At 33.5% G+C, this 23,174-nt stretch overlaps 3 protein-coding genes across 3 annotated transcripts in view; all 3 read left to right on the forward strand.

The window, feature by feature from the left end:
* Positions 1-1,576, forward strand: part of LOC138709292 (facilitated trehalose transporter Tret1-like) — a 23,062-nt gene extending 21,486 nt beyond the window's left edge. Inside the window, exon 6 of the mRNA XM_069839958.1 lies at positions 1,439-1,576. Within this exon, the coding sequence (XP_069696059.1) occupies positions 1,439-1,447 (9 nt within the window). The 3' untranslated portion in view covers positions 1,448-1,576. The remainder of the gene's footprint in view (positions 1-1,438) is intronic.
* Positions 1-7,605, forward strand: part of LOC138708543 (uncharacterized) — a 59,876-nt gene extending 52,271 nt beyond the window's left edge. Inside the window, exon 6 of the mRNA XM_069838657.1 lies at positions 1,449-7,605. Within this exon, the coding sequence (XP_069694758.1) occupies positions 1,449-2,284 (836 nt within the window). The 3' untranslated portion in view covers positions 2,285-7,605. The remainder of the gene's footprint in view (positions 1-1,448) is intronic.
* An 8,226-nt stretch (positions 7,606-15,831) lies between these two features.
* LOC138709293 (facilitated trehalose transporter Tret1-like) overlaps positions 15,832-23,174 on the forward strand; it is a 28,009-nt gene continuing 20,666 nt past the window's right edge. The window contains exon 1 of the mRNA XM_069839959.1: positions 15,832-15,936. The gene's annotated coding sequence lies outside the window, so the exon portion shown is untranslated. The remainder of the gene's footprint in view (positions 15,937-23,174) is intronic.

Below are 23,174 nucleotides of genomic sequence, written 5' to 3' on the forward strand. Positions count from 1 at the left end.
CGTAATCTTTGTCTTTCTTATCCTCGTGGTCCTTGTTGTTTTCTTATATTCCTTATCGTGACGCTTGTTGACATTATTGTTTCCTTATCGTGGTGCTTGCTGTCTTTGTCATGCTTCTTATCGTGATTCTTGATGTCTTTCTCGATGCACTTATTGTCATTTAATGTCCTTATAGTTCTCCTCATTATCATTCTCATGAGATTTATTGTAGTATTTGTTATACTTGTCATGGTGGTTATCGTCATCTTTGTCCTTATCATGATCCTTGTAATCCTTATCGTAGCCCTTGTTGTGGTTCTTATCCTGGTCCATGTCATGATCCTAATCGTCGTCCTTGTCTCTGTCCTTGTCATGTTCGATATTGTAGTCCTTGTTGTCTATGTCATGGTTCTTGTCACGGTGCTTTCCGGGTCCTTGTGGTACTTAACACGAAACACTTCACTAGTGTGTGATCATTGTTATCCTTATCCTTGTGCTTGTCGTTGTCCATGTTGTAATCCTTGTAGTTGTTGTTGTCTTTGTCCTTTTCGTGATCCTCATCCTCTGTTGTCTTTGTTATGTTCCTTATCGTCTTCCTTTTTGTCTTTGTTTTGGTCCTTATTATGGTCTTTGTCGTTTTTATTATATGTTTCATGGTATTTATAATGGTATTTGTTGTCTTTGCCATGGTTCTTATCGTGGTCTAGGTTTTTATCGTGGTCTTTTGTGGTCCTTTTGATCCATATCTTGGTCCATGTCGTGGCCTTTATTGTACACCATGTTGTGATCCATAACGTGTTCCTTGTTGTGGCACTTGTCGTCCTCCATGTCGTGATTCTTGTTGTAGTTCTTGTTTTTTTGGTTGTCCTTATCGTGGTTCTTGTTGTCTTTCTTGTAGTCCATATCATGACCCTGGTCCTTGTCTTTGTTCTTTCCATGCCTGTCGTGGCCTTTGTAGTCTTTGTATTGGTCTACATTTATCATTTCACTATATTTCTCCCCCCCCCCCCTACGATGAGTGACATTTTTCCACACGGTTCCTGCCATACTTTCATAAAATATCAAACATCGTGGGTCGTAATTAGAGAACTGTACCAGAACTGGATAGATAACTGATAACATATTTAACTTGTGTATACTTTGGAGTAGGGTGATAATGCAGATGCACTGCCAGATGTCTTCCTGCATGGTTACGTCGATATTGTGTGAACCTCTCTATAGAAATAAGAATTTCGCTTTACTAAGAATCGTATCATCACCCTTTTTGGGGAACTGCACATAAATATTAGTTATACCGGTACTTATTACCTAACTAAAATACAATATTATGGAATATAGTCGAGTCCAGTCCAGTCTATTCCAGTCCAGATCAATCCAGTCCAATCTAATCCAATTCAATCCAATTCTGATATATTTTAATGAAACGTAATCTAACCAAATCGATATTTTTTCCTTATAGGCAAAATAAGAATTGCTGGAGCTTCAAAAGAGATTGTGTATTCCCAGCGAAAACGTGATAGAACATAAAATAACTACGAAGGACAGAATGTCTCAGTCTGTTCATTTGATCAGAAAGTTCTTAAAGCCGAATATCTTGAAGCCCTTTCTCATCAGCCACTTTTTTAATACCATTCAATGTTTCTGTGGACTTACTCTCTTCACGTACTACTCAATCGACATCCTGTCCAAGCTGAGGAGAAATAGCTCGTACGGACCAGACGATGTGATGGCTAACATCATTATATCCGTTGTTCGTCTCGCTGCATCTGCCTTGACCGCATTCCTCCTCATATGGATTGGACGTCGTCCTGTAGGAATCGTTTCGGGTTTAGGATCATTCTTCTTTGCCACAGTCCTAGGAATATTAATCACAGTGCAGACTTCAGAGAACAGATACCCCATACCAGACGCCATTGAAGCATGGATAAACTTCTCGGTGGTACTTCTGTTTATTGTCTTCATTTCCTTGGGCTTCTTCGTGCTTCCCTTTATTATGATTGGGGAGTTGCAAAATTCCACCATGAGAAGTTATGTGTGTGGTTACATCTTTACTACCAATGATCTGATATTGGGAGCTGTGGTCAAGGATTATCACTCGTTGTTAAATACTCTCGGAATGAACGGATTGTTCTTTCTGTTCGGATCGTCATGTCTCGTGTGTACAGTCTTTATAATTCTCTTCTTACCCGAGACGAAGGACAGAACACTGTTTGAAATCGAGGACTACTTCAAACAAGATAATGTTCTATGGCTCACCCGAAAGAAGGGTATTGATGGTAGTAGTGTAGGCCACTTGCACACTTAGTTACGTCTCAACCTTTGATCTACTAGATGACGGGATGTAGGTAAGATATAGTGAAACTAATATGTAATCAACACTACATGCGTGAGTGATGATACATACGTAATTTTTCCGTTACCTCCTTCAAAAACATCGCAGAAAGTGTAGATTGTTGAAAATGAACAAAATGCAGATTCAAGTATTGTTCCATGTTTTCTTATTGTTAATTAATTTCTCGTGAGTTTTATTTGTAACTAATCAAATAAAAATGTTCTAAAAATTAGTCGAAAACAATTTGCCAGGTCACAAAAGCAATCTCGACAGAGGACCTAAAAGCCTACGAATTTTAATAAGTCACAAAGGATAGAGTGTAAAGATTTTCACTGCTGAAAGAAAAGGAAAAGATAATTATAAAGACTGCTGGAACCTTCCACAGAATCATTTATAGCAGTTGTGAGGGTATAACGTTTTACCTTTCCACTTTATGCTGATTTTAGTGACTGACCTAATATATTTTTATTTATTAATAGTCATTAATGATTTTAGCTGACATGTTTGTGATGGTTTTGGTGATAATTATGGTATTTTTGTGATTTAAAATAATTTTCTCTTTTGTTAACTTAGTTCTGGCGATGGATCTCCATATTATCAAGACGGTATTCTATATTTGGTTGTAAGACTTTCCGAAAGGTTGTAATGAAGTGTATATAGTGCAAAGCATTTGTTACATTCAGAATCCTGTCCATCTGCTCTACGTGTAGAGGGAATATAATTTGACTCACTTGATGATTCCGATGATGCTGAATTTGAAGTAGTCTGCGACGAATAGTCGAAATCAGAGTCACCGTTTGAATCATCCATATCTCACTCAAACGAACTCTTAACCGAAAATTCGTAACATTCTACTTTTCTAACCTTAACACAATGTAATGTAACGCCCAAGTTAGCTTCAGCTTGCATTCCTACTGTTTTCTACACATCTTAATCTAACTTTTCTTTCCAGCACTACAACTGTAGACTTGTCCCATCTAGAATTGCTGTCATTATCAAGATTAGCGTGTATGAAATTCTCAAATTTCTAATTGTCTTTCTTCATTAAATAAAATTTCTTCAATCTTGTCTCCTTTTGCTTTAGCTTCCACTCTACTATCCTCATAGAAGTTGTCATTTGTTTCTCTACTTCCCTTAAGTTTCAGTTCCGCTATATAGTTTGCTCCTATTCCTGTTCTTAAGATAGTTCCAGACAGAGCTGCTTGTACCATAAATATTCCTATAGGGATCATTGTTAAATTTGAAATAATATTCATATTCATAAATAAGTTTCGAACAACTCGCTATCAACTTTACGTATCATGTGACCTCATTCGATGAAAGTGTTAGCAGAAAATTGATCTTCATCGCTGTAGAGGAAGTTGTTGCAAATTAAAATACGAGTAAAATCCCGAAAATTTACTTATGCTATAACACCATTACGGAATAGTGTCACAACACAAAATGTAACAATTACAAATGTACATCTGTGACAAATTTAATTAAAGAAGAATGTCATAACTAAAAATAATATTATGAACGGAAGGAGATTATGTTTAATCTGAAATAAATACGACACTTCTTTACTTACGACTACTAAGAATGTAAACGTTGCTCACCTCCACAGAAATGAAAGTCACAGTTTAAAAAGTGTCGTTTATTCGTTACAAAAATTACCATCATTCTCTAACGAACTTAGAACTATCACTTTTCCATACTGACGGTGTACAAATCCTGCCAAAAGGAAAAGTGACACAAGTGTTCTCTGTGAAGTAGAAGTTGTCTTTTTTTTTCCATTCTGCGTCATAAGATATAGATCATCCCATATTATTTGCATATGACACAAATATAGTAATTACAGCCAATAACTCTAATACATTCCAATCTTCAACAGAGGAATTTCTCATCAAAATATGTGATTGGTTCTCAGACAGTAAATTAGTATTAAATTTTAACAAAACTGATATAATTCCATTTAAATCCTGTTCAAATTCAACCTGACAAATTTCAAAGGGAATAATTAATAATAGGTTTCTATTAGAAACAACATCAACCAAATTTCTTGAGTTAAAAATCGATAATATGTTAAATTGGAAAAATCGTGTTAAAGAAATTACCCCCAAACTAAATTCAGCATGTTTTTCTATTAGATCTATGCAAAAGATAGTAAATATCAATACCTTAAAAACAATATACTTTGCATACTTCCACTCGGTAATGAGTTTTGGAATAACATTGTGGGGAAATTCCATAGATAGTAACAGTATATTCCTACTACAAAAAAGAGTAATTAGAATAATAGTAGGTGACAAATCTAGGGAATAAAAAAACCTACAAATAATGCCCATGCCTTGTCAGTATATTTTTTCACTAATAATCTTCCTCGTATGTAATCGTGAAAACTTTGTAACTAATTCAACAGTTCATAGAATAAATACGCGATAAAAAATTACTTTCATACTCCGTCGGCAAGTCTATCGTGCTATCAAAAAGGAGTGCTTTATATGGGAGTAAAATTTTTAATAGCCTCCCTATCGATATAAAAATTGAAACTGAGAACGTAAGATAATTTAGGGTCAAAGAAGTACCTAATTTCTCACGCCTTCTACTGTATTCATGACATTCAACAACGCTGCTTGAAATTGATACTAAAACTTTGTGTTGTACTAGTAAACTATATTGTAAACCTCTTCTGTATATAATTATTCTAACTAGACTGTGGCTGTAAATTAAGACTTTATAGTAGTATTAAATTTTTCGACTTGTTTTATATTCTAGCTGTGAAGCAATGTGTGAATACCATGGAAAGTTAATAAATACAATACAATACAATACAATAATTTTCTGCATCTTTCTACAACAGGAATGCCAAGGTCAGAAACATGTACACAACTCTAGGAGCTATAAAGCACTGAGTGGTTGCAATGAATCTATTCTGCAGGCAGTAGCGGTGAACTAGGAGGGGTGAGCAAAATGAACTCTATTAGCCTACCACTGCCAATACGAAGTGAATTAAACTGCTTTGAAGCAATATATAATGTGTTGCATTCATAGAAGACAACAAGAAATGAAAGCATGTTTTGCAGCATGTTCCTCTCTAATAAATGCAATTAATTATAAACAAATACAATTTAACAATAAACATAAACTATCCTTAACTCATACAGTTTCAAATAATAACTAGGATCTAATTAATTTTATATAGTTATCTAATAACGCTGCTTTTCTGTTTGAAAGTAATACAAAAGAAAATTAAATCATAGAAAACTCTACATATGGTAGAACGAAATAATAGGTCCAAAAAATTATTAACATATATTTTCTTTAACCTAAGCAGTTTTAGATAATGACGCCTATCTAATTAATAAATTGCTATATAATTATTATATTGACCTAATCATGTAAGTACTTATTACATGAACATCACACTTCTAGAACCAAATTTAAATTCCTAAATTCTCGCCTAATTTAGAAATACATTTTTTTTTCCGACACCAGCCTTCTTACGTCGGGTGGAATGTTGTTTCCTCAAACAAAATGTAGCATTGGCCTAGTTCCCATATTATCAGCTGATAATCCTGATCTTAGTCTTAGTTTTTTCAGGTTTACAAGTGAGAACATTTGGTCACATACGTACATACTGTCAAATATATAAATAAATTCCGCCGCAAATCTTCGTACCCCTGTATATACTGTAGTATATCAGAATTTTAAGCTTTATAAAATGTTGGAAGAACTTTATAATCACAGTATGTCTTTGCTGGAGCATCATTGATGAAAGATCTGAATTGACAAACAACCCAATTCCATTGAAGTAATTTTTTTTAGGACAGCAAAGGAACTATAGGCTTGCAATATAAGAATACCTGTTAAAATAAAATACTTGTATAATTAAAAACACAGGCTTAGACTCAGACTTGGAATATTCCTTTTTTACAGGATGATAGTCTAAACAAAACACATGTCAGGTAAAAAGTCGAATTCGGTAAATTTTGGACTTGTAACTTGTGACTGACATGTAATAACGAGTCTATACTATTAGCAACACACCCTTTTGTTTGTACTTCATTCTGTAAACATAAATACAATGCATATAGAAAGAATCTCTACAATATATCTACATATATATTTACTACTATTTAATATCAGTAAAAACAACAAAATTTTAATACATCAGTCTGTAGATCGACTAATAATTTCAGGCGTTTAACACTGCTTCTCTTTGTAACTTTGTAATTTGTAACTTTGTAACTTTGTAATTTCCACATACCAAACAAAGACTATCATCTCATCTTTCACTTACATAAGAAGTCAAGAGTCTAGTCAGTCTGAAACTTACTGAACGACTTCTTTGTCAATGTATAATGTACAACTTTTGTGTCCACCAGTGACTTGTACCTGCGTACCCTACGTGCTTTGAACAGCGCATACGGGCGGTGAGGCACGTTTGCGCTCTCGTTAGCATCACTGTTGTACAGTGTTAACTCAAAATCTCAATTTTTTTAATTGTGTCACTTTTCTATGCCATGTGCGATAATGTGATTCAGATTTTTCTTGCATTCTTGTAGGTGAATTGGCGTGTCCAACATTTACGTTTATTTGTCTTTGTGTTTTCTTTAATGATTTTTATAGTACCAAAGATGTAATTAAATCTCTGTAATTTATTTGTAATTGAAGGATTCAGAATCATAGTGGGCAAAGCGCCATTTACTAACACCTTAGAAAACAAGGGTTAAAATGATATGAAACCATATAGCTAGTAATATAAAGTATACACATGATATGTCAATCATCATTAAACTATGATATTCACCCTTGCTTTCTCCGTTTTCTTATAAATGGCGTTTGACCCACTATGGCTCTGAACCCTTTAATTATATTATGATACTTTAATTTGTATTCTTTTTTTCTTCATTCTTTCTTTTTTCATTTCTGTCGACTATATTCATGTTTTTATTGAACATCACTGGCTTCTGTCGGATTGTCAATTTATATTAAATGTGTATTTTTCTCTCTGTTTCTCTGTTTTCTTTATTCTTGCTCTTGTGTTGTATTTATTGGTTTGAATTAAATTACTTACTGTATTTAGTAAACTGTCCTTGTAAATTTTATGTTATATTATTAACTAAGACCACACCGTACACGAGCCTGGCTCTTACGGTAGTGGCTAGAAACATTTTTGTTTTACAAATTTAATTTGTACTCACTACCTAGCTAGTTAAATAAATAAATAAATGTATGAATGAATGAATAAATGAATAAATAAATAAATACATAGTTGAAACAGAGCTTCCGGGCTAAGATGCCGTGGTCTACTGGTGCTGACGTTACCAGACTTTTCGTCTACTTCTACGGCAGACATCTTCAGTGGTTAGGTATCCTCGGTCGAAGTCTTCTGCTCGGGATACCTGTAGCAACTGATCCCGAGGTATCCCGAGCAGAAGACTTCGACCGAGGATACCTAACCACTGAAGATGTCTGCCGTAGAAGTAGACGAAACGTCTGGTAACGTCAGCACCAGTAGACCACGGCATCTTAGCCCGGAAGCTCTGTTTCAACTAGACACCGGCCGTGAAAGCCTGCATGCTAAAATAAATAAATAAATAAATTCATGAGTTATCCATACGTTTTCACTTTGGGTCTTTTCACAACTGCTGGAAAACATAAGCTTTGACGCATGTAAGCTAAATAGTGTTATTCATATAGTATTGTATGCTGGCTAGTACCCCATGCTTACTTTTTGCCTATCATAAAAAATAATTAAGAAATACTAATTTTGTTTTTTTTTACGTAAAAGGAACGATATAACTTTAACTTTTAATATGCCGGTATTTAAAAAATGTTCAAACTTACAAGGTACCCGATGTTCAATTGCCTTTGATTTTAGCTGTCTATGAATGAATAATAACTTTTTTTAATTATTTCAAACTAAAACTACTTTTGTACCATTTTCGTTAACATCTATTAGTATCCAATCTCCTAATTCGCTCATATATTTTAAAGTACATACATCCAATAGTTATTCTGATAAATGTAACTGCCCTATTTTAAAAGAATCCCCTCAAGTTAAATATCTCGGAATAATAATCGACCAACATTTATGTTGGAATAAACATGTTCTTTTCCTTTGCACTAGATCAAAAAAAAATTATTCACTATTTACTTATCCTACGAAGTTACTTTACTTTCTATACTTTACGAATGATTTACCTCGCATTAGTATAAGCTATATTACAGTGTGGTATTGTAGGATAGGGTTATGCTTTCAGAACATCCTCATGTCAATAACACTGCTACAGAAAATAATAAACAAATTTTTTCTTAATAAGCCTCTTTTATATTGTGAATTTAAATTATTTCATATCTCTCAAATTCATAACGATGTCTTATTGGATTTAGTATATAACATTTAATTTGTATTCACATATGTATATAAAACTAAAAGGTCAGACAACATATGCTTGACAGAACCTAAATGCACCACAACAGTAGTTTATAATCATAGTAGCAACTTCGGTCCAAGGCTCTATATCTATAACAAAATACAGCTAAATTACCAAATATTCAATTTGCTAACGCTCCTTAATTGAAACAAAATAAAAATATTGTTTATGGAAAAAATATAAAGTTTCAATTACTGTAATATCTGTGTCTTCTTTGTACTTTTTATTCTGTTATATATGACTTGTTTTTATTCTGTTAATTAATTAAATACTTGTATTAAAATATTGTGGAATTCTTTCTGAGCACTCTTTCTCGAAGTGCTAGAGTGATTTTTATACAAAAACAGTAAGTATCGCTTACCAATAAATTATTATGATTATTATTATGATGATGATGATGATGATTATTATTATTATTATTATTATTATTATTAATAGCGTTAATCACTTAAGTATTGGTATATCTTGCAAGAAAGGGAACAGAAGTCTTGAATACTATCTCTCTTTCACTACATTCATATCAGATGGTAAGATAAAAACAATTATTTTCAATATCATTCCTGTTTACATCACTTCAACCCAGTATGTAAACTGATGCCCATAGGCGTAAGCGCACGCTTTAGAGCTCAGGGGAGCCTGAGCCCTTTACAGCCCAAAGGAAAGAGACAGACGAAAGAGGTAGTATATGCCGCTTGGTTGAGCTACATACAGAGATGGTCAGCACTGATTCAATGGATAGAGGGAAGAGAGCTTATTAAATCTGTATCTGTGTTAATTTTTAGACTTGTCTGAGAACTATAAGTGCATTATAAGAATGTAAGTTTTAATATGAATGCTCATTTTTATAAACTTGTTTTTTCATTCAAAAGGAATATTTTCTCAACTTTTTTACAGGAAAATGAAAATTTCACGAATGTTTATTTAGTAGCTGTACAGGTACTTAAACAATGTTTTCGTAAATACGTGTCTAATACTGAAGATAGTGTATTAAACATTCTAAAGATATTCGCATTGAAAATATTTGTAAGGAAATGAATTAACAAAGCAAACATCATAAACAAAAGATATGTGCCCATGTGTTGTAAAAACGTGAGCTCCATAGCTTTAGCACATTTCGAGAAAATTTAATATTCTGATGATTGGAAGTTGAGTACCAATATCATCTTAAAACATAATACGGTAAGAGTTTTGATATGTAATATTAGTTACAGTTAAAACACATAAATTACCTAGGTAACTCTGCTCTGTACTATAATAATGTTTTGATTAGTTTATTGATTACTTTTATAATGCTAAAGATACCATCAAGATCAATTCCAACTTATTATGTCATATTCTATCTCTTTCTTTGGGATATCAATTTCTTTATGAGTGATGTGTTTCATTTATTTAGTACAGTATAGTTGTAGGTACTATGGAATTTATGTGAGTATTCCTTCTTTATTCTTTATTATGTTATTAACGTTTAAAACACAACTGCAATATTAAGAAATTGGCGTTAGTACTTTTGTTTTTCAGACAACAGGCTATAGATAATATCAAACAGAAAGAAGCCATATAAAAAATAATGACACAAAATTTCACGTTCCGTTTGAAGTTTGTACACTACTATTTTTTTAATCCGAGAGGCTGCTTATTTATATACATAATCCTTCCTCCTTCCATACCTAGAGCTTAATGCCCGCGGACGACAAGGTCAGAAAAATGCGCTTGCTTTGACATCACTTCTTCAAAGCATCCATTTGGTGAATATTGCCATTACCTGGATCCAAGTTTAGAGTACTACTAACACATGTTAATAGCAGTTGAAATTTAATGCTATTCGCTTGCTTCTATAACAATTTCAAATTGTGGTTGTGTAGTGAAAATAATCCAGAAGAGCAAAGTAGAAAGCACACATCTTTTGGAAGAATGACTTGAGAAGCAGCAATCACTTATTACTTATAAGGTTTTTGATAGATCGAATCCTTAGACCATCTTAACCAGAATTATCCTTTTTTAATTCCCACCCTGCGAATTTGAGCAGGGGAGCCTGAACTCGGTTCTGGCAGCTCGAAATATGGCGCTGACGATGGCGAGGACTGGCACATGCAGTATTGCATATACGAGGCTTCTGGAATAAATTAAATTTATAGTTTATTTAACGACGTTCGCAACTGCCGAGGTTATATCAGCGTCGCCGGTGTGCCAGAATTTTGTCCCGCAGGAGTTTTTTCACATGCCAGTAAACCTACTGACTTGAGTCTGTTGCATTTTAAACACACTTAAATGTCATCGATCTGGGCCCGGATTGAACCCGCCACCTCGAACACAGAAGGCCAGCGCTATACCAACAGCGCTACATAGGCCGATAGATGTCTGGATTGTTAATCAATTAGTTTGTTGAAAAATGTCCACTTTAGAAATCTGCATCATCATTAATATCCAGTATCAAAAAGTCTCCAGTCATCAAATGTCCAGTATAAAATGTGCTCACAGTCATTAAATGATAATCATCAAAAATGTCCGGAGTTATTACAGTTACGGTATTATGAATATCTGGAACAATATTTAGTGAAATATTTTTCAGCATGCAGCTTCATATGGTATGGATGTACCCACATATATTGTTTCACACTAATGTTGTCCTTATACACCGTGTTCCGCTTAGAGGGGTCCAGAAATAAGTGCTAATTTAAAATATAAATAATGGTTTTATAACATAACTTTTTGTATAACCTGACGTAAAAACTCTCCGAGTTTAGAAGAATGGCCAGTGCAACTCGATGTGTGCGCCTCGAGCTACACTGAAGACATCTAAAAGGTACTCAACCTTCTGCCAAGTGTTCCATAACATTTGTGGAGTGATTAGCGCAGCTGCATTTATAATGCGTTGTCACAGTTTTTCCGAAGTGTCAACTGTACGACGTTGGTACACAACATTCGTCCTAAAGCCTCAGAAAAAGGTCAATGGGCGTCAAGTCGTGTGACCTAGGTGGCCAGGCAAGGGTTCTCATTTTCCGATCAACCTATTGGGAAAGTTTGCATTCATGAAGCCACGCACTGCTCCATAGTAATGGGGTGGAGCCCCATGTTGCTGAAAAAGCGATCCTGGGGGAGTTGATCAACAACAAATGTTCTGCACATGTCCAGATACACATTCCCTTTGATTGTCGCCTCATTGAAGAAGAATGGTCCAATGACGGAATATTCTACTGAATGGGGCCAGGTTCGTTTCCACTACAAACGTTAGTACGAATGCGCATGAACATGCATCCGTGTTAAACCATTGGTGTATAAACTTGGACCGTTTCTGCATCTTGTCAGATGTAAATCAAAACAATATCTTCATCTGATTTTAAATGGTGGGACAAGGTGTATTGCTTTTATCGGTGTACATTCCCTTCAATTCGAGGTTGATATGTTTCTTGGTTACGTGGTGTATTACGTTTATGTGACCATTGAGAATTTGGATTCAATTATGGTGTTCTTTATTTCATTTTGTTCATGTGTTACATTGCATACAAATCTCAGGGTAATAAAATGATGTCAATTAACTTCTTTTTAATTTGGAGTGGAAATCTTCCAATACATTATAGGTTCTCTGATCGTCTTGCAACGTTATTTCATAGAAATTCCATATAGGATGTTGGAATCTTGGCAGTTCACCTCTCCAAAATTATGTTGAATAATCTTCTCTAGTCCACACCTGTGGAGTAACGGTTAGCGCGTCTGGCCGCGAAACCAGGTGGCCCGAGTTCGATTCCCGGTCGGGACAAGTTACCTGGTTGAGGTTTTTCCGGGGTTTTCCCTCAATCCAATATGAGCAAATGTTGGGTAACTATCGGTTCTGGACTCCGGACTCATTTCACCGGCATTATTACCTTCAACTCATTTAGGCGCTAAATAACCTAAACTGTTGATAAATCGTGGTAAAATAATCTACTAAAAAATCGTCTCTGTACATAGTACCAAATATTGAACACTTTGACCTGTGGATATTTCTGTGTATTGGACATTTTGATTTTTGAACATTTCTATGTATATATTGGGCATTTTGTCTCGTGGACATTTCTGCATAGGCTATTGGATATTTTGACTAGTGGCCTTGTTTGACGTTTATGTTGTGGACTTTTTGTAGTGGACATTCTGTGTATTGGACATTGTGCTGTGGACGAATTGACCTGGAATGAGCCCCCAACCTTGACTGACCCTTAACCATATCTCACTTCCCTCTCGTTATATTATGTGAGCTAACAGACCAGAACTCGGTTCCAAGCGATCCAAATAACAACATCGGGAATGACTAGAAAAACCGCAAGCAACTATATTCTGTTCAAGTCTCTTGATCAGGTCCCATGTCCAGCATATCTTATGCCAGAATTTCTCCAATGTTCAAATCTTAGATGAACATTATTCTGGGCTATTAATCACAAACCAGGGATTCTTTTTCTTATATCTAATCGTTCGCTAATTCGGGAATTGGTTGACGGAGTTGGATGTAGCCATTTGATTGGCTTGGCATCAAGCTCTACGGATGCTATCAGCGACAGAATCATTTATATCTTTCAATTCTAAGCTCCTGTAAGCCAGAACCACACATAGCCTTACTATCCTTGGTCAGAATACCCATCTTTTCCACATTGTCCTCAGTGTCGATGAATCATATTTTATTAATCACCTCATAATCAAATGACTAGTCTCTTAAATTGAGACTACTCATATCGTCTATGGTTTTTTTTTTTTGTTGTTTTTGTGAGGCTCTGAAACAAATGTCGGGATGAGTCCTAAAAGAAAAGACTACCAAGCTACATAAAGCACGTCTCTAAAACTCCTATCCATTTCCGTGATAAAGCAGACTTTTGTTTATTTTCCTTGCAGCTGCAGTTAGCGTAGTGGATGATGTTTACCACGGAAGAACTGTTTGCCATTGCTTATGAGTCATTCCAAATCAAATCGCACAGCAACAAAACACGACCTTGTCGTAAATGGTCAATTTTTTTTCATGAATTCCAGATATCAAATAAGGGGACACGTATTGTTTTATTTCCACAATTATTAATTATTTGTGTAGTTCTGATTATTTTAAATTACGCAAATTATGCGCGCACTGTTACATAAGTTCACTTGGAACTCTGTGTCTACATGTAGTGGAGATTTGGGGTTTGGCGCATTTGAAAGACTAAATACAATACTTTTTATTACTATAGGCCTATCATAAATAAATTTAAGATCTGACCTAATTTTTTAATCATTTATTTTTCAAAGCAAAATTACTGCATTAAGTAGCGAAGTTAAATATATATATATATACTTGTTCCCTGATGTATTATCTGTAAACTACTGCATTTAAAAATGTGGGATCTGCATACGTACATTTGCAACAATTTATTTTCCGGAGGTATGCACGCGCTCGCGATCCCCAGCTAATGAACTATTTGCAACCGTAGCCTACATGTACACGTGTGCTAGAAGGCTGCGCGCGGAAAGTTTTACGGAATGCGAAGAAAATGTACAACCTGAAAGTTACATAGGCCTAGTTATTGCAGACTTTTCTGAAAATTATTTTTTATAATAGCCTACAAGATTCCGTACAAGATGTGCATTGGAATAACTGTCAAGCTACAATACATCCTTTTGTAATATATTTCAAAGAAGGTGCAGAAATTCTTCGCAAAAGTATTGTCGTCATGTCAGAAAGCATGAAAAATGACACCGATTCCTTTTATTTTTTTAATTTCGAAGCAATAAATTTCTTAAAGCAAGAATTCTACGACATGAGAGAAATTATCTACTTTTCCGTTGGATCACAATACAAAAACAAGAATACTTTTCAAAAATCTGCTTACACGGAGACGATTACGGAATTAGCGCTGAATGGCACTTCTTTGCAACGTCGCATGTTAAAGGTCCATGTGATGGCATTAGAGGAGACTGCTATTACACTATCAAAGTTCTTTGACAAAGAATATTGTATCAAAGATCTTTGATAAAAGATAGGATTTGGGATATATTACATAGCTACATAAAATCTTTCATAAAATATTTGATCAAAGATAACCTGAAATTAGGAAGAAAAGCTCACCTAACACTTGTTCCACAACAGTTAACACGTGTTCCGAGGATTTGTTGATACTGATATTTACGGATTAAGTTTATGATTTGTTGATACTTATATTTCCGCGTTAAGTTTATGATTTGTTGATACTAATATTTACGCGTTAAATTTATAACACCATGAATGAAGAACGGTATTAGGCTTGTTTAGCTATAATTAGTTCAATTATTACATAAGCATTTTACTGAAAAAGAAACAGAAAAAGAAACGCCTGTGGGTTAAACCGTGAATTGCTAAACGTGATAACAGAGGTATCCATCAGAACTTATTGAAAGATCTACAAAGACAGGACTTGAAAAGTTATAAAATATTATTATTATTTCTTTTGACAAAGAACTTTGATAGTGTAATAGCAGCAGAACTGTTAAAAGACTTGCTACAAGAGCCAGCCTACAACCCTGTCAAGATCCTGTAACAACACCAAAAAACTGTTTGATTGCGCACAAAAAACATTTCTAACGTGTCATTTATATTTTGTTCCCTGAATAAGCAAAGAAATCACACTGAAAATTTTCACGCCAGATATCACAATCTAAAACCAATAAATGGTACATTAAAATTACATCCTTTCGTTTCGTTGTCAAAAATTGAAGCTTTAGTAAAACAATCTTCTTTCGAGAACGAAGTTAGGTGAGTGAAAATTTAAGTGTAGTGTGAATGAAAACATAGATACGTGTAAAATAAAAAATGTAAAAATATTGGAAGATATCATAATACATGAATACGAGTGTAAGTTATTAGTGTTTCCTCGAGTGACTTGATCCGTACTGGGTGTAATATCGATGGCTGAGAACCAGACTGTTCTAAGTCCAACTTTTATAAGAAATAAATCTGTGTTTCATTGTGTTCCACTTCTTCCCTGCATATATGAATCGAACAAAATTGTAAATATTTCTCTCCATAAGGTTGTTATGAAACTATTCCAAATTGTTTCATGAAGCTTTGAATGTCAGAAGCTTAAAATAACTCTTCTGAAAAAAAATAGTCTGGTTCTGGGCCATCGATATTGCAACGTTCACTCCATCATCCAGTGTCAATAAATCTTCCAGAGCGTGGTCAACGTTTCCCGTCCACTGCTGCTGCACGGGTCTGCTATACATTGTTTTGTAAGTAATTAAATTTCTAATAAACTATTAGAGATCCCATTGTGATTTCTTCTGGAATTATTAGGAATACTTTAGTGCACTTAGTAGGCATTTTTTTTTTTAGATTTTTAATACGGCTATTTCACATTGATATATAACTTTTAAAAATTGAATCATTAAAAAATATTTGTAATAATCATATTAACATCGGTAAATATTTAACAAAAGACAATATTTCAAGCATTTAAATGCATTTAAAGAAAAAATTAACATCAATATTTTCAGAAATCTGACGCTTGAAATGCTGCATTGCGCGACATTTTTAACGAATTTTAACATACAATGTTTTAAAATCATGTGGACTTAGGTGGAAATAGGAATGCACTTGTTCGTTCATTAGACCCATAAAGTTGGTAAAAAAAATAAAAACGCAATCATAAATATTAAGGTCAAAATTTTTACAATTTGATGTGGAATGACTCTTATGCACGGTTACGTGGATTGTCATATGAAAACGACAGAGCCGAATTTACCCGTAAATTCCACAAACTAGCCCCAACAGTCCAAACATTGCACACTGGCATTCAAAGATATATGATCTATGATTTTCTGATCGTGTAAGCGAACTTTCTAACCACGGGATAAGTTGGAGCAAAGATATAAATAATTGACAAAATTTGAAACAGTTCCGTTAGTTCTCTATAGATAGCACCATTATTGAGGCACTTAAAATGTATCGGGGAAAATTGATGTAGATTATGTATAAATAATCTCATAAATGACAATAACAAAACTGTTTTCCCCTAAACCCAGTGTAATTTTACAATCAGCAGAGCGGGATGAAATATTGAATACTATAGATTAATGCGGGTATATTTATATTCGATTGACAACACTGACTAGTATCTTCGCCATCTATTCATAGAAGTAATAACTAAAGAAGCCACACTTACACGAACAAATTATCGATCACTATCGATTACTAAGAGTCGAATACCTTTGAACGCCGGTGTGCAATGTTTGAACTGTTGGTATTAAAATATTTTATAAAATCCAAATTAATATTGCGAACACTTTTCAAGAATTTTAGCACAATATAGCATAATATTAAATGGAAGCAAGCCTTAACTCCGGCATATCTACATATGTCTGTGGGCGATATGGGGATTTGAATCATATGATAATATGAGACATAGAATCATTAAAATGTTTACCAAATAGGGAATAACAATAAAACTTAAAAGAAACATCTACAGATGCAAAATGAAACCATAAATTATGATACCATCTTTGGCTTAAGCAAGGAGAATTATATATATATATATATATATATATATATATATATATATATATATTACAACAGAGGATAATCGATATACGGCGTTAACATGGAACATGATAAATCTTATAGAATGTCAATAAATGAGCTGAAGAAGAATTACTTGAATTAAAGGAACATGCTGAACTTTCCTCAGACGTGGTTGAGGTTCGTAAATTATTAGGTAAATGAAATATCTACCTGATATTATTTATTTTCTTTCTGTTGTGAAATATTGCTCAATTAATAAGGAATAAGTTCTGGGAGAGGAAAAAGTTCTGATTTAGAAATACAAGCATTCGGTTATTCGGCTGAAAACGTAGGTCAATTTGACAGATATTAAGGTGGCTAAATGACAGGTTAGGTTCGGTTTGTTCAGGATTTTGATATTCCTTCCAAAAACATATATTTCGCAAGTCATACACAGTACCAAAATCTTGAATAAACCAAACCTAACCTTTCACTGATCCTCGATGATGTTACTGGTGTCCGTCATATTGACCAACATTTCTTACCGAATTACCCTGACCCTTATTTGCGAATACATTCCTTTCATAATGCTCTATGTAGTTATTCAATATAAATTCAGAAGTAATTTATAACGACAATACAAAACATAAAAATGATATTCATAAACAATCAACTTCTCTTACGAGTGTCCAGAAGACAGGTCTGAACCTCACAAGTGATACCAACAAGACATAACTTATGAGGCAACTAGGCCAGGAGATAATGGGTTGGGTGGCCAGTCCCCTTCCTCCTCCATTGTATACATGGCCAATTAGCTACATACAGGCCTATATAATTAACTTAAACTCTCACTTTGCAAGAGGAGCAGAATGTTCGAGATTGAATTGGTTAGGAAAATATTTTAGGCTAATAGGGATGAAGTTATAGGAGAATAGAGAAAGTTACACAACGCAGAACTGCACGCATTGTATTCTTCACTTAATATAAATAGGAACATTAAATCCAGAAGTTTGAGATGAGCAGGGCATGTAGCACGTATGTTTGAATCTAGAAATGCATATAGATAGATGGATAGATAGATAGATAGATAGATAGATAGATAGATAGATAGATAGATAGATAGATAGATAGATAGATAGATAGATAGATAGATAGATAGATAGATAGATAGATAGATAGATAGATAGATAGATAGATAGATAGATAGATAGATAGATAGATAGATAGATAGATAGATAGATAGATAGATAGATAGATAGATAGATAGATAGATAGATAGATAGATAGATAGATAGATAGATAGATAGATAGATAGATAGATAGATAGATAGATAGATAGATAGATAGATAGATAGATAGATAGATAGATAGATAGATAGATAGATAGATAGATAGATAGATAGATAGATAGATAGATAGATAGATAGATAGATAGATAGATAGATAGATAGATAGATAGATAGATAGATAGATAGATAGATAGATAGATAGATAGATAGATAGATAGATAGATAGATAGATAGATAGATAGATAGATAGATAGATAGATAGATAGATAGATAGATAGATAGATAGATAGATAGATAGATAGATAGATAGATAGATAGATAGATAGATAGATAGATAGATAGATAGATAGATAGATAGATAGATAGATAGATAGATAGATAGATAGATAGATAGATAGATAGATAGATAGATAGATAGATAGATAGATAGATAGATAGATAGATAGATAGATAGATAGATAGATAGATAGATAGATAGATAGATAGATAGATAGATAGATAGATAGATAGATAGATAGATAGATAGATAGATAGATAGATAGATAGATAGATAGATAGATAGATAGATAGATAGATAGATAGATAGATAGATAGATAGATAGATAGATAGATAGATAGATAGATAGATAGATAGATAGATAGATAGATAGATAGATAGATAGATAGATAGATAGATAGATAGATAGATAGATAGATAGATAGATAGATAGATAGATAGATAGATAGATAGATAGATAGATAGATAGATAGATAGATAGATAGATAGATAGATAGATAGATAGATAGATAGATAGATAGATAGATAGATAGATAGATAGATAGATAGATAGATAGATAGATAGATAGATAGATAGATAGATAGATAGATAGATAGATAGATAGATAGATAGATAGATAGATAGATAGATAGATAGATAGATAGATAGATAGATAGATAGATAGATAGATAGATAGATAGATAGATAGATAGATAGATAGATAGATAGATAGATAGATAGATAGATAGATAGATAGATAGATAGATAGATAGATAGATAGATAGATAGATAGATAGATAGATAGATAGATAGATAGATAGATAGATAGATAGATAGATAGATAGATAGATAGATAGATAGATAGATAGATAGATAGATAGATAGATAGATAGATAGATAGATAGATAGATAGATAGATAGATAGATAGATAGATAGATAGATAGATAGATAGATAGATAGATAGATAGATAGATAGATAGATAGATAGATAGATAGATAGATAGATAGATAGATAGATAGATAGATAGATAGATAGATAGATAGATAGATAGATAGATAGATAGATAGATAGATAGATAGATAGATAGATAGATAGATAGATAGATAGATAGATAGATAGATAGATAGATAGATTTATTTGTTCCATAATATTCTTACATTTGCTTTACAGCATAGAATAAAGAACATGTCCAATTCTTACGTTTAACAATAAAATGCAATACATATAAAATACAAATATGAAATATATTCAGAATTAATACCTTAATAGCAATAATATTTTATACAATGTAATATGTTTACCATTTAATATTATTATAATATTTACACAGTACTGTGAAATGTCAAGAATTCATCTACAGAATAGAAAGTGTGAGATATTAAGTAATTTTTTAGTTTTGTCTTAAATAATGCAGGGTTTTGGCTATGATTCTTAATGTCTTCAGGAAGACTATTGAACAATTTTATCGCCATGTAACGTACTCCCCTTTGAAAGCATGATAAATTTGATGATGGCGTATGAAAATAATTTCTTCTGCGGGTATTTATACTATGTATGGCTTAGTTAGTTGCAAAATTTTCTTTATTACATAAGAGGAAATTTTGTTGTAGAGTGTATGTATTGATTTGTTAAGGTTAGAATCTCTAATTTTTTAAAAAATAATCTACATGATTCTCTAGCCTTTGCTCCAACTATTATTCCAATGGCTCTTTTTTGTAATAAGAATATATTTTTACTATCTACAGAATTTCCCCAAAATATTATTCCGTAGGACATAATGGAATGAAAATAGGCAAAATATATTGTCTTTAAGATACTGCTGTTTAGAAATTGTTGTAACGACCTAATTGCGAAGCATGCTGAGCTAAGTTTGGGGGTTATTTCTTTGATATGATTTTTCCAATTTATTGTATTATTAATATGCAAACCAAGAAATTTGGTTGTTGATGTTTCTAGCAGAGGTATATTGTTGATAGTTGTGTCCAATGTTTCAGAGATTAAATTTGAAGTGGCTTTAAATTGAATTTTGTTAGTTTTATTAATGTTTAATGCTAGTTTATTGGTTGTAAACCAATCATAAATTTTAAGGAGAATTGTTTCTGTTTTATATTTGAATGTGGCAAAGTTATTGTCTGTAATTATGATACTTGTGTCATCTGCAAATAGTATAGGATAACCTATTCCTTTTATTATGGGGCCAAGGTCATTTATAAAAATTAAAAAAAGAAGAGGCCCTAATATAGATCCCTGTGGGACCGCTGTATGAACATTTCCCCATGTTGAAGTAGATTTAAAGGAGTTATTAAATGCGTTGATTTCTACTTTTTGTTTTCTGTTCAGGAGATATGACTCAAACCACTGATATGCTATACCTTTAATACCATAGTATTCTAATTTTTGTAGTAGAATTTTATGGTTAATACAATCAAAATCTTTGGAGAGATCACAGAATATCCCTCCTACTTGTAATTTTTTATTAATAGCTTCCAGAATTTTATCAGTTAAATTAAACGTCGCTTGCTCAGTTGATTTATTCTTTCTGAATCCAAATTGTTCCGGAATGAGAATGTTGTATCTATCAAGATGATGATATATTCTTTTATATATAACTTTTTCGAAGACCTTTGAGAAGACTGGTAGAAGGGATATGGGCCTGTAGTTTTCGGGCGAGGTTCTGTCCCCTTTCTTGAATAAAGGAATAACAACTGAATATTTCATTCTCTCTGGAAATACACTATTAAACATTGAAAAGTTACATAAATAAGACAGGGGCTTGTCTATTATTTGTGAACTGGCTTTTAATATTTTACTAGTAATTTCATCATATCCCGAGGAATTTTTAGACTTTAATTGCTTTAGAATTGTAATTATTTCTCGTGAATTTGTTGGAAAAATTTGAATATTTGGGAAAGTTACAGGAATAGATATTTTCAAACAATCGATGGCATTATTATTATGATGATGATGATGATGATTATTATTATTATTATTATTATTATTATTATTAGTTAAAAGACTTGAGAGGAAAAGACCTTTGGGGAGGCCAAGGAGTAGATGGGAGGATAATATTAAAATAGGTTTGAGAGAGATGGGATAAGACGGTAGAGACTGGATTGATCTTGCTCAGGATAGAGACTGATGGGCTTATGTGAGGGCGGAAATAAACCTCCGGTTTTCTTACAAACCATTAGTAGCAGTAGCAGCAACAGCAGCAGTAGCCTCCGGTTAAATTCATATTTTTAATGATTGCCGTTGTGCGTGACGTCATATATCACGTCATCGTTCACCTATTGGTCTGGAAAAACAGCGATGATTCTTGTATTTTATCTTTATTTATTATTTAGACTTTTTTATATTCCATTGTGGTTTTTCTATAACACGCGAAACTGAAACTTCTAACTTCGGTTGTTAGGTTTGGTTAGGTTAGGTTAGGTTAGTTTCGCTCATAATTGTTACGTTATAAAACATTTTGTTTTTCCGTATTCGCGTTAACTTGGATTAGGTTACGTTAGCTTCGCTCATAATTTTTATTTAACAATTATTATACATATATATATATATGTATATATTGTGAATTTTATTAGTAACAACAATGTAATTTATTCGTCACAACAATAATTCCTTTCTACAATTCACCTTAAACGCTCTCGTCAACAATTGGATTTTCACTTAACACAGTATTCGTTATAGCGCTCCACCGACGACAATGACAATTTACTTGGACTAGTACGAACAACAATGAACTGTTAATCTTAACTAATATTTACAAAGCACTATTTACAAATCAGAACTATCAGTTCTCAGTTCACAGTTCTTCTATCTCAGTCACTCGAGTTCACAGTATCTCGAACCACAGACCTTTAGAGACAGTTCACTGTACTCGAACTCGGGTCCCTCCAACTGCGGCCACTGCACTCGAACTCAGGTCCCTCCAACTGCGGTCCACTGCACTCGAACTCAGGCCTTCGGATGCTGACGCAGATGCGGACGCACACTCGAGTCGAACTCCGGCTGGCTTGCTTGCTCTGGCTTACTCACTGACTGAATAACTGAAAACTCTGCTCGAGTTCGCTGGCGCTTCTTCTTTTATAGCAAAATCATAGTTGCGAGAATTTTCTACAGGTGTGTAGAGAATTATCTCGATATCTTCACATCGACAGACTTCTGGAATAGTCGGGAAGGTCGTTCCACATTCACTGCGTTGAGTAGCAGCTGCGCGCGCAGCCTCCCCTCGCGTGTAGGCTCCTTTTCCCTTTCCCCGTGAAGCCCGCGCGCCATCCCAAAGTGCTCCGCGCGATCTTCTCTCTTGCGGGACGCTGGTCGTGAGTTCGAATCTCACGTCGCTGTCACAATATATTCGCGTTCATTTTGAAAGATTCTAGACTTAGCTCTTTATTTCCAGTTTTTGGCTATTGTCTGATAT

Source organism: Periplaneta americana, chromosome 11 (assembly GCF_040183065.1).
Source record: "Periplaneta americana isolate PAMFEO1 chromosome 11, P.americana_PAMFEO1_priV1, whole genome shotgun sequence".
NCBI classification, from domain to species: Eukaryota; Metazoa; Arthropoda; class Insecta; order Blattodea; family Blattidae; genus Periplaneta; species Periplaneta americana.